The sequence below is a fragment of the Tachyglossus aculeatus genome, chromosome 22 (assembly GCF_015852505.1).
Source record: "Tachyglossus aculeatus isolate mTacAcu1 chromosome 22, mTacAcu1.pri, whole genome shotgun sequence".
In the NCBI taxonomy this organism is placed as follows: domain Eukaryota; kingdom Metazoa; phylum Chordata; class Mammalia; order Monotremata; family Tachyglossidae; genus Tachyglossus; species Tachyglossus aculeatus.
Window position 1 is genome coordinate 29,514,707 of NC_052087.1, and position 14,790 is coordinate 29,529,496.

The window sequence follows — 14,790 nt, forward strand, 5'->3', positions numbered from 1 at the left end:
TCATTCAATCGTATCTATTGAGCACTCACTGTGTGCAGAGCACTGTACTAAGCACTTGGGAAGCACCAGTTGGCAACAGAGACAGTCCCTACCCAACAGTGGGCTCAGTCTAGAAGGGGGAGACAGACAACATCCATCCATCCATCCATCCATCCATCCATCCATTCATCCATCCATCCATCCATTCATTCATCCATCAATTCATTCATCCATCCATTCATTCATCCATCAATTCATCCATCCATCCATTCATTCATCCATCAATTCATTCATCCATCCATTCATTCATCCATCAATTCATTCATTCATCCATTTCAATTCATTCATTCATCCATCCATCCATTCATTCAATCGTATCTATTGAGCACTCACTGTGTGCAGAGCACTGTACTAAGCACTTGGGAAGCACCAGTTGGCAACAGAGACAGTCCCTACCCAACAGTGGGCTCAGTCTAGAAGGGGGAGACAGACAACATCCATCCATCCATCCATCCATCCATCCATCCATTCATCCATCCATCCATCCATTCATTCATCCATCAATTCATTCATCCATCCATTCATTCATCCATCAATTCATCCATCCATCCATTCATTCATCCATCAATTCATTCATCCATCCATTCATTCATCCATCAATTCATTCATCCATCCATCCATCCATTCATTCAATCATTCATTCATTCATCCATCCATCCATTCATGATGATGATGATGATGGCATTTATTAAGCGCTTACTATGTGCCAGGCACTGTTCTAAGCTCTGGGGGGTTACAAGGTGATCAGGTTGTCCCATGTGGGGCTCACAGTCTTAATCCTCATTTTCCAGATGAGGTAACTGAGGCAGAGAGAAGTGAAGTGACTTGCCCAAAGTCACCCAGCTGACAATTGGCAGAGCCGGGATTTGAACCCATGACCTCTGACTCCAAAGCCCATGCTCTTTCCACTGAGCCATGCTGCTTCATCCATCCATTCATTCATCCATTCACCCATTCATTTATTCACCCATTCATTCATTCATTCATTCACCCATTCATTCATTCATGCACCCATTCATTCATTCAATCATATTTTATTATTATTATGGCATTTATTGAGCACTTACTATGTGCAAAGCACTGTTCTAAGCACTGGGGAGGTTACAAGGTGATCAGGTTGTCCCTCGGGGGGCTCCCAGTCTTCATCCCCATTTGACAGATGAGGTAACTGAGGCATAGAGAATAATAATAATAATGGCATTTGTTATGCGCTTAGTATGTGCAAAGCACTGTTCTAAGCACTGGGGAGGTTACAAGGTGAACAGGTTGTCCCACGTGGGGCTCACAGTCTTCATCCCCATTTTACAGATGAGGGAACTGAGGCCCAGAGAAGTTAAGTGACTTCCCCAAAGTCACCCAGCTGACAATTGGCGGAGCCAATTGAACCCATGGTTTGAACCCATGACCTCTCGACTCCAAAGCCCGGGCTCTTTCCACTGAGCCACGATATTTATTGAGCACTCCCTGTGTGCAGAGCACTGTAGTAAGCGCTTGGGAAGTACAAATCGGCAATGCATAGAGACGACGATGATGATATCTGTTCATTCATTCAATCATATTTATTATTAATAATAATAATAAGAATTGCATTTGTTAAGAGCTTACTACGTGCACAGCACTGTTCTAAGCGCTGAGATACAAGGTATTCAGGTTGCCCCACGTGGGGCTCACAATCTTCATCCCCATTTTACAGATGAGGGAACTGAGGCTCAGAGAAGTTAAGTGACTTGCCCAAGGTCACACAGCAGACATCAATCAATCAATCAATTGTATTTATTGAGCGCTTACTGTGTGCAGAGCACTGTACTATGTGGGGGAGCCGGGATTAGAACCCATGACCTTCGACTCCCAAGCCCAGGCTCTTTCCACTGAGGCACGCTGCTTCTCTATTGAGGACTGACTGTGTGCGGAGCACTGTACTAAGCGCTTGGGAAGTACAAATCGGCAACATATAGGGACGGTCCCTACCTGACAACGGGCTCACAGTCTAGCGCTTACTATGTGCCAAGCACTGTTCTAAGCGCTGGGGGGGATACAAGGTGATCAGGTTGTCCCACGTGGGCACAGTCTTCATCCCCATTTCACAGATGAGGGAACTGAGGCACAGAGAAGTGAAGTGACTGGCCCAAAGTCACACAGTTGAACCCTCCTCCCCCTCCCCATCCCCCCACCTTACCTCCTTCCCCTCCCCACAGCACCTGTATATATGTATATATGTTTGTATGTATATACTACTCTATTTTATGCATATTTATTCTATTTATTTTATTTTGTTAATATGTTTTGTTTTGTTGTCTGTCTCCCCCTTCTAGACTGTGAGCCCACTGTTGGGTAGGGACCGTCCCTATGTTGCCCGCTTGTACTTCCCAAGCGCTTAGTCCAGTGCTCTGCACACAGTAAGCGCTCAATAAATACGATTGAACGAATGAATGAAGTTAGCACTCAATAAATACAATTGAATGAATGAATGAATGAATGTGGAGTCAAAAGGTCGTAGGAGCTAATCCCAGCTCCGCCCCATGCCTGCTGTGTGACATAGTAAGCGCTTAACAAGTACCATCATTATTATTATTATTGCTTAACTTCTCTGTGCCTCCGTTACCTCATCTGTAAAACGGGACTGAGCCCTGACCACCTTGTAACGTCCTCAGTGCTCAGAACGGTGCTTTGCACATAGTAAGCGCTTAATGAATGCCGTTATTATTATTCAATGCCACAATTATTATTATTAATGATTAAGTTCAACACCAATAACACACGCTCCTCTGCTGAGTTTCTTTACGAGTTTAATGCGCATTAGGAACCAGCGGCGCCTAAAAGGGGACCTGCAGAGTGAGAACTACCCTTCTCCGACCTCCAAGAGAGGAAGTCCCCGAGCCGGCCATCATCAATCATCATCAATTGTATTTATTGAGCGCTTACTGTGTGCAGAGCACTGTACTAAGCGCTTGGGAAGTACAAATTGGCAACATCTAGAGACAGTCCCTACCCAACAGTGGGCTCACAGTCTAAAAGGGGGATCTCGGGTCTGGAAGACAGAGCGGGCGCTCCCGCCCCGGAGCAGCCGTTCCCTGTGCCAGTCTTACCCTTCGCCAACTTGCCAACTTGTACTTCCCAAGCGCTCAGTACAGTGCTCTGCACACAGTAAGCGCTCAATAAATACGATTGATGATGCTGATGATTTTCCAGGGCGTGCCAAGAATTCCCGCCCCGTCACCAGGGCGGAGGTGGCGCAGCCCTAGCCCCGGAGAGGAGGAGTAAGGGGGTGGCGGGGGGGGTCTTCCGGAGGCGGCGGGAACGTCATCCGAATGCTGTCCTGGGATGGAAAGAGGAGAGGGTTGGGAGGATTGGGAACAGGAGGCGGAGAGAGGTCCCAGAGGCAGCGCGGATCAGGCCGCCACACACTCAACGTAGTTGGCGGGGTAGAGGCCGACGCGCCCGCTCTGAAGTTGGCCCTGGCACCAGCCCTGCTCGTCCTCTTCGCTCATCTTCAGCAGCTCCTCGCCTGGAGGAGAAAAAGGAGCGACGTTGTTTGGACTTCAGTACGCGTCGCGAAGGAGCGACGTTGTTTGGACTTCTTTAGTACGCGCCGTTTCGCGGAAAGAGCCCGGGCTGGGGAGCTGGGGTCGGCGGGTCCTAATCCCGGCTCCGCCACTTCTCCGCTGCGTGATTTGGGGGCAAGTCACTTGAGCTACCTCGTCTGTAAAATGGGGATTAAGGCTGTGATCCACTTGGGACAACCTGGTATCTCCCCCAGCGCTTAGAACAGCGCTTGGCACATAGTAAGCGCTTTTAGACTGTGAGCCCACTGTTGGGCAGGGACCGTCTCTAGATGTTGCCAACTTGGACTTCCCAAGCGCTTAGTCCAGCGCTCTGCGCACCGTAAGCGCTCAATAAATACGATTGATTGATTGATGAACAAATACCATTATTATTAGTATTAATAACCGGAACTGTTATCGGCGGGGTGGCCTGATCCCACTGTTGGGTAGGGACTGTCTCTATGTGTTGCCAACTTGTACTTCCCAAGCGCTTAGTACAGTGCTCTGCACCCAGTAAGCGCTCAATAAATACGATTGATGATGAGGATGATGGCCAGGAGGAAGATGGCCACTTTCGGAGGGAACGAGAGCGACTCGGAGAGCAGCGGCGAGGAGGAGGAAGGGGGGGAGCTGGAGCGGTGCCGGCAGGCTGCCTGGGGCTGGGACCCGAGGGCAGGCCCCGCCAGCGGACCCCACGCTTGTACTTCCCAAGCGCTTAGTCCAGTGCTCTGCACACAGTAAGCGCTCAATAAATACGATTGATTGATTGATTAGACTGTGAGCCCACTGTTGGGTAGGGACTGTCTCTATATGTTGCCAACTTGGACTTCCCAAGCGCTTAGTACAGTGCTCTGCACACAATAAGTGCTCAATAAATATGATTGATTGATAGGGAGCCGCCCTGAGCAGGAGGGAGGACAGGCGGCCTGGCCCAACCTTACCCATCAGCCCGGGCCTGGGTTCCAATCCTGCCTCCGCCCCCGTCTGCTCTGTGACCTCCGACAATTCACCTGACATCTCTGGGCTGAGAAGCAGCGTGGCTTAGTGGAAAGAGGCCTTCCCAGACTGAGCCCCCTCCTTCCTCTCCCCATCCCCCCGGCCTTACCTCCTTCCCCTCCCCACAGCACCTGTACATATGTTTGTACGGATTTATTACTCTATTTATTTTACTTGTACCTATTTATTCTATTTATTTTATTTGGTTTATAGTGGAAAGTGGCCTTCCCAGACTGAGCCCCCTCCTTCCTTTCCCCATCTCCCCGGCCTTACCTCCCTCCCCTCCCCACAGCACCTGTATATATGTTTGTACGGATTTATTACTCTATTTATTTTACTTGTACATATTTATTCTATTTATTTTATTTGGTTTATATGTTTTGTTTCGTTGTCTGTCTCCCCCTTCTAGACCGTGAGCCCGCTGTCGGGTAGGGACCGTCTCTAGATGTTGCCGACCTGGACTTCCCAAGCGCTTAGTCCAGTGCTCTGCACACAGTAAGCGCTCAAGAAATACGATTGAATGAATGAAAGTAGTAGGAGGAAGGAAGGGGATGTAGCTCAGTGGTATAGCGTTTGCTTCTCCCCCTTCTAGACTGTGAGCCCACTGTTGGGTAAGGACCGTCTCTATATGTTGCCAACTTGTACTTCCCAAGCGCTTAGTACAGTGCTCTGCACACAGTAAGCGCTCAATAAATACCATTGAATGAATGAATTGATAACAATAATATAAGTGCTTAGTACAGTGCTCTGCACACAGTAAGCGCTCAATAAATACGACTGAATGAATTTGTGTTTTTTGATAAACCTATGTGCCAAGCCCTGTGCAAAGCGCCAGGACAGATCCAGGTTAATCAATCAATCATATTTACTGAGTGCTTACTGTGTGCAGGACACCGTACTAAGCACTTGGGAGAGCCCCAAAGCATTTATGTACATATCACTAATTTTATTTATCCCTTTGGTCTTCCCCGCTCCCAGCCCCAAAGCACTTATGTATGTATCTGTCATTTAATTTATTTGTACCGCTGTCTGTCTCCCCCACTGCAATAATAATAAAAATTATAATGATAGCAACAGTGGGCTCACAGACGAGAACGGGGAGACAGACCACAAAACAAATCATGTGGACAGGTGTCAAGTCGTCAGAATAAATAGAAATAAAGCTAGAAGCACATCGTTAACAAAATAAATAGGATAGTAAATATGGACAAGTAAAATAAATAGAGTAATAAATCTGTACAAACATATATACAGGTGCTGTGGGCAGGGGAAGGAGATAGGGCGGGGGGAATGGGGAGGGGGAGAGGAAAAAGGGGGCTCAGTCTGGGAGGCAGGGCCAGGGAAACCAGCACCTTGGGAAAGTCACTTAACCTCTCCGTGCCTCAGTTTCCTCAACTGTAAAACGGGGATTCAACGGGGCTGTTAGCCCCACGTGGGACTGATCAACTGGGATCTACCCCAGCGCTTGGCACATAGTAAGCACTTATGTGCAGCACCAGCAATAATAATCATAGCAATAGCAACAGGGTGGAAAAGTTAGACGAGAAGAACCAAGTCCCAAACGAGAGCCCGGGGATGAATGGGGGGACCGGAGAACTGGCTCTCAAGAAGGAGAAATCTCACTTCCTGAATCCACCTTCCCGTCTCCCACCCTTCTGTCCCAAGCTGGGGAAGAGAGAAGCCTCAAGGAGGGCTGAGTTCCCTGCACGCACAGAGCAGAGGATCCGGGTATGAGCAGAGAGATCGAGTCCAGTACCTGCTCGGAAGCTGAGCTCATCAGCCTCCTGGCCCGAATAGTCATATAACGCTCGCACTCGCACGCCAGCGGTCCCCTTCCGAGGGCTTTCCTCATCCGACCATTCCTCTTCCTGCTGGCTCCTGGAGCGGGAAGAGCAGTCTTTGTCCAGAAACGCTCTGGGCATGTTACTCCCCTCCTCAAAAATCTCCAGTGGCTACCAATCAACCTACGCATCAGGCAGAAACTCCTCACCCTGGGCTTCCAGGCTCCCCATCCCCTGGCCCCCTCCTACCTCCCCTCCCTTCTGTCCTTCTCCAGCCCAGCCCGCACCCTCCGCTCCTCTGCCACTAACCTCCTCACCGGGCCTCATTCTCGCCCGTCCCGCCGTCGACCCCCGGCCCACATCATCCCCCTGGCCTGGAATGCCCTCCCTCCGCCCATCCGCCGAGCTCGCTCTCTTCCTCCCTTCAAGGCCCTACTGACAGCTCACCTCCTCCAGGAGGCCTTCCCACACTGAGCCCCCTTCTTCCTCTCCCCCTCCTCCCCCTCTCCATCCCCCCTGCCTTACCTCCTTCCCCTCCCCACAGCACCTGTATATATGTATATATCATCATCAGTCGTATTCACTGAGCGCTTACTGTGTGCAGAGCACTGTACTAAGCACTTGGGAAGTACAAGTTGGCGACATATAGAGACAGTCCCTACCCAACAGTGGGCTCAGTATGTATTTATTACTCTACTTATTTATTTTATTTGTACATATTTATTCTATTTACTTTATTTTGTTAATATGTTTTGTTTTGTTCTCTGCCTCCCTCTTCTAGACTATGAGCCCACTGTTGGGTAGGGACCGTCTCTAGATGTTGCCAACTTGGACTTCCCAAGCGCTTAGTACAGCGCTCTGCACACCGTAAGCGCTCAATAAATACGATTGAATGAATGAATGAATGAATGAATGAATGAATGGGGAGCCCTGGGGGCGGGGGGACATGACCCACCCCACCCCAGGAGAGATGGGGGGTGGGCACCGGGGAGAAGGAACTGCAGTTATCCCACCTAGAACAGGGAGGACTCGCAAACCTGGGAGACCCGATGAGGCACAGCAAACCTGGAACTCGTCCGTGGGACACAGCCACGCTCCGGGGCCTCAGTGGGAAATCCTGGAGTCCGACAGAGACTCCAAGTTCCCCGCCGGGAATCCCAGCTTCCCACCCACCCCTCTTCCCTTTCCCCTCGGAATTTGGAGGGAGAAGGCCGAGGGAGGCGGCAGGGGGAAGAGGATGGGTGCTTCTTGCTGCAGCTCCCATCCCTTCCTTGGCCCCTGCGCCTTCCCTGCTCCCACTACTGCCCGGAGCCCCCCACCCCTTACCGTGGAGACCCCGGTGACCCCGGCTGGGAAGGGGGTTCCGTGCCATCCCGCGTGGGAACGATGCTGGTTAAGGTCACTTCATCGGGGGTCCGGTTGTTCTTCTCTTTGCGGCTGATGGTCCGCTGGGTGTCCAGGGACCACTCCTGCCGGGGGACAATGGTAGGTCAGACGAAGGTCAGGGGCATCTACCTGGGTGGTCCAGGCCGTGAGCCCGCTGTTGGGTAGGGACCGTCTCTATATGTTGCCAACTTGTACTTCCCAAGCGCTTAGTACAGTGCTCTGCACACAGTAAGCGCTCAATAAATACGATTGAATACTGAGAAATCAATCGATCGTATTTGCTGAGCGCTTATTGCATACCAGAAGCAGAGAAGCAGCGTGGCTCAGTGGAAAGAGCCCGGGCCTTGGAGACAGAGGTCATGAGTTCAAATCCCAGCTCCGCCACTGGTCAGCTGTGTGACTTTGGGCAAGTCACTTAACTTTTCTGTGCCTCAGTTACCTCATCTTGAAAATGGGGATTAAGTCTGTGAGCCCCACGTGGGACAACTTGATTACCCTGTATCTACCCCAGCACTTAGAACAGTGCTTTGCACATAGGCACATAGTAAGCGCTTAATAAATGCCATCATTATTATTATTATTATTACCAAGCACCGTTCTAAGCATTGGGAGAGTACAAAGTAACATTCCTTGCCCACCATGAGCTTAAAGTCTAGTCTTCTCCCCGATTCCTCCTCCCCCGACCCTAGCACCCCAGCCATTCATTCAGTCATTCAATCATATTTATTGAGCGCTTACTGTGTGCAGAGCACTGTACTAAGCGCTTGGGAAGTCCAAGTCGGCAACGTATAGAGACGGTCCCTACCCAACGACGGGCTCACAGAATAGAAGGGGGAGACAGACAACAAAACAAAACATACGGACTGGTGTCAAGTCATCAGAATAAACAGAAATGAAGCTCTATAAATAAAGCACATCATTAACAAAATAAACAGAATAGTAAATATGTACAAGTGAAATAAATAGAGTAATAAATCTGTACAAACATATATACAGGTGCTGTGGGGAGGGGAAGGAGGTAGGGCGGGGGAGATGGGGAGGGGGAGAGGAAAATGGGGGTTCGGTCTGGGAAGGCCTCCTGGAGGAGGTGAGCTCTCAGTAGGGGTTTGAAGGGAGGAAGAGATGTGTGGAGGGAGGGCATTCCAGGCCAAGGGGAGGACGTGGGCCGGGGGTCGACGGCGGGATGGGCGAGAACGAGGTACAGTGAGGAGGTTAGTGGCAGAGGAGCGGAGGGTGCAGGCTGGGCTGGAGAAGGAGAGAAGGGAGGTGAGGTAGGAGGGGGCCAGGGGATGGACAGCCTGGAAGCCGAGAGTGAGGAGTTTTTGCTAAAGGTTGAGGAAAGAGAGGAGGGGGCCCAGCCTGGCTATGACGCCAGATGCCCTCACCTCAAACTGTGGCCAGTTCATGGCCATGCCCGGCCCGTGGGTGCTCCGCCACCAGCGCAAGTCCTCCTGGTCGCTGGCCGCCACGATGTCCTGGTGCAAATCCCGGTGCAGCGCGATGAACCTGGGAATCCGAGCCACGGCCCTCAGACCCCGAAGCCTCCGAGGTCGCAGCCTCGCCCCCCGCCCCCTCCGTCTGCCGCTCCATCCATCCACCCATCCATCGTATTGATTGAGCGCTTACTGTGTGCAGAGCACTGTACTAAGCGCTTGGGAAGTACAAGTTGGCAACATATAGAGACGGTCCCTACCCAACAGTGGGCTCCCAGTCTAAAAGAGACTTGACCCTTGCTCCTTGACCTGGGGGGGTGGAGTGGCGCGCGGGAGAAAGGAGGGAGAAAAGAGACCCGACCCCCGTCCGGTCCCTCGAGCGGTACGGACAGCACACCTGTCGTTGGTGGAGAGGTCCAGGTGCTGGTGCAGGGTGAGCAGCATGTCCTTGAAGAAGAGCAGGCGCTGGCGCTCGGCGGCCTGGCAGCTCTCGAACACCTGCTCCATGTCCTCCATGTAGCGCGGCGTGTAGCGGTGCAGCTCCGCCAGCGTCTGCTCGTACTGGGCTTTCGCCTGGCGGCGCCCGGAGGAGGAGCACGCCGGCCCATCAGGCTCTTGCCCTCGCTCCATCCCCGCCACTGCCCACCCCCGGGGCCTCCCCTCCGCGGCACCTTCTCGGCCTCCCTGCCGCAGCGCTCCACGCGCTCCTGCAGCTTGCGCAGCTGCTCCTGGGACACGGCGGCGTCGGCCCGGGCGTGGCTCTCCCGCGTCTGCGCCGTCTTCTCCTCCTTCCGGGCCGAGTGGTAGCTCTTCTTCGTCGTCTCCACCTGGCACACACGCGGCTCTGTGCCTTGGGCCCCGGGCCTGAGCCCTCCCTTGACCACCCATCCTATCTCCCCCGGGGCCCTCACCCCTGAGGTCCCCCTGACTCCAAAAATCCCACTTTTGAGCCTCCCCCAGCCCCAACTCCTCCAAGGCCAGGCACCTGAATCCCCCTCCCCAAATCGGAGCCCAGAGCCCTTCCTTGGGCCCCAGCCCCTGCCTTTACCTCCTTTAACCGTTTGACCCAGGGCTTCTGGGCTTTGCGGAAGCCATCTTCGGCGGCCCGGGTCTCCCGGAAGCCCCCCAGCACAGGCCGGTGGAAGGCCTCCCGCTGCCAGGCCCGCACACGCTCGCTGTCCTCGCCCTGCAGAAGCTCCCGCACTTCCAGGTGCAGCACGCTCAGCCGCTCGGCCGCCGTCAGGAAGGCGTGCCAGGCCTTCTCCAGCGTACCATACTGGGGGCCTGAAAGAAGGGGAGGCCACAGAAGGGAGGGCGAGGACCAGGGGAGACAGCCAGAGAGGGCAGGTCAGTGCCCGACCCTGGCAGGATGGGTCCTCCCCGCTTTCCCTTCTTCCCTAGAATCCTAGTGCTCGAAGGGGCCTTGAGAGACCATTTTGTCCAGTCTCCTGCCTCCAGAGGGGTGGTCACCCAAACAGTCCAGGCCAGGTGGGCATCCATCTAACAGGTTTACCTTTCCTGGCGGAAACTTGAGAAGTCGAGGGGAAGAGACATGGGGGAAGGCGAGGGGAAGGGACATGGGGGAAGGCAAGGGGAAGGGACATGGGGGAAGCCATGGGGAAGGGACATGGGGGAAGGCGAGGGGAAGGGACATGGGGGAAGGCGAGGGGAAGGGACATGGGGAAAGGCGAGGGGAAGGGACGTGGGGGAAGGCGAGTGGAAGAGACATGGGGGAAGCCGTGGGGAAGAGACATGGGGGAAGCCGAGGGGAAGGGACATGGGGGAAGGCGAGGGGAAAGGACATGGGGGAAGGCGAGGGGAAGGGACATGGGGGAAGCTATTGGGAAGGGACATGGGGGAAGGCAAGGGGAAGAGACATGGGGGAAGGCGAGGGGAAGGGACATGGGGGAAGGCGAGGGGAAGGGACATGGGGGAAGGCGAGGGGAAGGGACATGGGGGAAGGCGAGGGGAAGGGACATGGGGGAAGCCGTGGGGAAGAGACATGGGGGAAGCCGAGGGGAAGGGACATGGGGGAAGCCGTTGGGAAGGGACATGGGGGAAGCCGAGGGGAAGAGACATGGGGGAAGCCATGGGGAAGGGACATGGGGGAGGCTGAGGGGAAGGGACATGGGGGAGGCTGAGGGGAAGGGACATGGGGGAAGCCGTGGGGAGAGACATGGGGGAAGCCAAGGGAAAGGGACATGGGGGAAGGTGAGGGGAAGAGACATGGGGGAAGCCGAGGGGAAGGGACATGGGGGAAGGCAAGGGGAAGAGACATGGGGGAAGCCGAGGGGAAGAGACATGGGGGAAGCCGTGGGGAAGAGACGTGGGGGAAGCCGAGGGGAAGGGACATGGGGGAAGGCGAGGGGAAGAGACATGGGGGAAGCCGAGGGGAAGGGACATGGGGGAAGCCAAGGGAAAGGGACATGGGGGAAGGTGAGGGGAAGAGACATGGGGGAAGCCGAGGGGAAGAGACATGGGGGAAGCCATGGGGAAGGGACATGGGGGAAGCTGAGGGGAAAGGACATGGGGGAAGGCGAGGGGAAGAGACATGGGGAAAGCCGAGGGGAAGAAACATGGGGAAAGCCGAGGGGAAGAGACATGGGGGGGCTGAGAAGAAGAGACATGGGGGGGGCTGAGAAGAAGAGACATGGGGGAAACTGAGGGGAAGAGACATGGGGGAAACCAAGGGGAAGAGACATGGGGGAAACTGAGGGGAAGAGACATGGGAGAAACTGAGGGGAAGAGACATGGGGGGGCTGAGAGGAAGAGACATGAGGGAAGCTGAGGGCAAGAGTCTAACCGAACTCCCCCTTGCTTCAGCCCTGGGCCCGTGCCCGGTGCTCACTCCCTCGGCTTGGCCCTTGACCGTTCCCCGGGCCTCTCACCCTTCTCCACGGTGCTTCTCCACTTGCGAGCCCAGTCAGCCAGCTGTTGGGCATAGGCCTTTTCGATGCGGGCGCGTTCCTGGAAGCAGCCGACCAGATCCCCACAGAGCCGGTGGCCATCCTCCACACGCTGGACCGTCCGCCTGTAGTGCCCGGCCTGGAGCAGAGCGGGGCCAGACGCTGGAACCCTCCCCGCCGCCAGCCCCGTCCCTCCCCACCGGGAGCCGGGGTCAACGGACAGCCGGCTGACCCCGGCGGCGGCGCTCAATAAATCCGATTGAACGAATGACCCCCCGGCTGCTTCCTCACCTCCCAGAAGCTGCCCCCGGGGGCCTCCCCGCCGGCGTCGTCCTCCGGGGCCATTTTGTCCCTGCAGCACGGAATGGTGGCCGAGTCCCGGGTGGCTGCGGGGGGACGGAGTGAGAAACCAGTGAGGGACCTGGGGCGAGGGCTCTGTTTCCAAGGGGGAGGCTGCTTTGGCCGTCCACACGCATTCCCGGTTATTAAAAAGTCCATCTCCTCTTTCCCCCCACCGCCTTAACCTCAGCTGGGGAGCCTGATTCTTGACAAGTCCCCACAGCCGCTTTCCCCAACAGCCCGGCTGAAGGCCGGGAGCTGGCAGGAGGGGTCTAAGCCATGCCCTCTGGCCCGGCTCTACGCTGATCTCCCCAACTCTGGAGGCTTGGGGCGAAACCAAAGTCCTAAATCCAACATGCGGCCCCCCAACTTCCCCAGCCCCTGCTCCCGTCTTTCCAGCCAAACACACCCGGGGCCTGAAGATCCCCCGAGCCCCCGCGACGTCTCTTTCAGTCTGAAAATATCAGGGGGAAAGGAAGGGGCGGGGAGCAGTGTGTTGGAGAGGGCATCCAGCTACCCCAATATAGTAGCTGCTGTCAGAGGGGCCAGATTCCAGCCCAGGGAATGCCAGGCGGGTCACGCGATCCGACTGAGGATTAGGCGGCAGGGGCTGGGAAGAAGCCCACACGCCCCACGCAGAGGGAGGGACTTCTCCCAAAGCTGGAAGCCCCCCCACTGCCCCTTCTCCCCTTCTCCAGCCCCGGCTCCGGGCCACGTCTCCCAATTCTGCCAGTCTCCTCAATTCTGCTTCACCCCGGCCGGCCGGCCGCGTCGGTTGGGACCTCGGTCAGGCCAGGACCACGCGGTGGGAGTCACAAACTGGGGGGTGGCAGTGATGGAAGCGCTTAGTACAGTGCTCTGCACATAGTAAGCGCTCAATAAATACGATTGATGATGATGACGGAAGGGATGGGGGCCATCCCGCCCGGGCCCGGACCGTCGTGTCTGCAGCCCGAGCCCCATAGCCGAGAGCCAGGCCCACGCGGGGGATTGCTTCCAGAACCATCCCCTTTCTAGACTGTGAGCCCACCGTTGGGTAGGGACCGTCTCTATATGTTGCCGACTTGTAATAATAATACTAATAATGGCATTTATTAAGTGCTTACTCTGTGCATTGCGCTGTTCTAAGCGCTGGGGAGGTTACAAGGTGATCAGGTTGTCCCACGGGGGGCTCACAGTCTTCATCCCCATTTTCCAGATGAGGGAACTGAGGCCCAGAGAAGTGAAGTGACTGGCCCAAAGTCACACGGCTGAGAATTGGCGGAGCCGGGATTTGAACCCATGACCTCTGACTCCAAAGCCCAGGCTCTTTCCCCTGAGCCACGCTGCTTCTCTACTTGTACTTCCCAAGTGCTTAGTACAGTGCTCTGCACACGGTAAGCGCTCAATAAATACGACTGAATGAACGAATGAATTTGGGTAAACAATAATAATAATTACTGTATTTGTTAAGCGCTTACTATGTGCCGGGCACTTTTCTAAGCGCTGCGGTGGATACAAGCAAATCAGGTTGCGCACAGTCCCTGTCCCACATGGGGCTCACAGCCTCAACCCCCCTTTTACAGAGGAGGTAACTGAGGCACAGAAGCGAAGTGACTTGCCCCAGGTCACACAGTGGACCGGTGGCAGGGCCGGGATTAGAACCCAGGACCTCCTGATTCCCAGGCCCGGGCTCTAACCATTATGCAACACTGCCTCTCACTAGTTCACAAATGCACAGGGCTTCGGCATTCGAGGTTGTCCTCGTCCAGGGTGGGGAATATCAGGTAATAATAATAATAATAATAATGGCATTTATTAAGCGCTTACTATGTGCAAAGCACTGTTCTAAGCGCTGCGGGGGCCTCTGCCCCGCCAGGACCAACGTCTTTCTGCCAGTTGGGTCACGTTGTTCCTGGGGGGGCCCCCTGCGTGTGCTTGCCTTTGGGGCACAGTCCAAAGATAATAATAATAATAATGATGATGGCATTTATTTAAGCGCTTACTATGTGCAAAGCACTGTTCTAAGCACTGTTAAGGTTACCAGGTGATCAGGTTGTCCCACGGGGGGCTCACAGTCTTCATCCCCATTTTCCAGATGAGGGAACTGAGGCCCAGAGAAGTGAAGTGACTTGCCCAAAGTCACACAGCTGACAAGTGGCAGAGGCGGGATTTGAACCCGTGACCTCTGACTCCAAAGCCCGGGCTCTTTTCCACTGAGCCACGCAAGGATCACACGGCAGGGCAGAGGCTGGGAAGTGGCGGTCAGACCCACTGAGTCTGGCCAGGAAGCCCTTTGGCGACACGGAGCAGGCAGAAACTATCATCAATCGTCATCAATCGTATTTATAGAGCGCTTCCTGTGTGCACAGCACTGTACTAAGCGCTT

General features: G+C 54.6%; 1 protein-coding gene across 2 annotated transcripts in view; it reads right to left on the bottom strand.

The window, feature by feature from the left end:
• Positions 1-2,808: 2,808 nt before the first annotated feature.
• PACSIN3 (protein kinase C and casein kinase substrate in neurons 3) overlaps positions 2,809-14,790 on the bottom strand; it is a 28,210-nt gene continuing 16,228 nt past the window's right edge. Inside the window, exons 1-10 of one of the 2 annotated variants that reach the window (XM_038765133.1) lie at positions 12,832-12,918; positions 12,375-12,469; positions 12,066-12,222; positions 10,226-10,461; positions 9,849-10,004; positions 9,575-9,750; positions 9,130-9,250; positions 7,685-7,827; positions 6,334-6,455; positions 2,809-3,544 (exon numbers count right to left, since the gene is read on the bottom strand). In XM_038765133.1, the coding sequence (XP_038621061.1) occupies positions 3,429-3,544; positions 6,334-6,455; positions 7,685-7,827; positions 9,130-9,250; positions 9,575-9,750; positions 9,849-10,004; positions 10,226-10,461; positions 12,066-12,222; positions 12,375-12,428 (1,281 nt within the window). In that variant the 5' untranslated portion in view covers positions 12,429-12,469; positions 12,832-12,918 and the 3' untranslated portion in view covers positions 2,809-3,428. Of the gene's footprint in view, positions 3,545-6,333; positions 6,456-7,684; positions 7,828-9,129; positions 9,251-9,574; positions 9,751-9,848; positions 10,005-10,225; positions 10,462-12,065; positions 12,223-12,374; positions 12,470-12,831; positions 12,919-14,790 lie in introns of those variants that run through there. The other variant, XM_038765132.1, reaches the window with a different exon arrangement.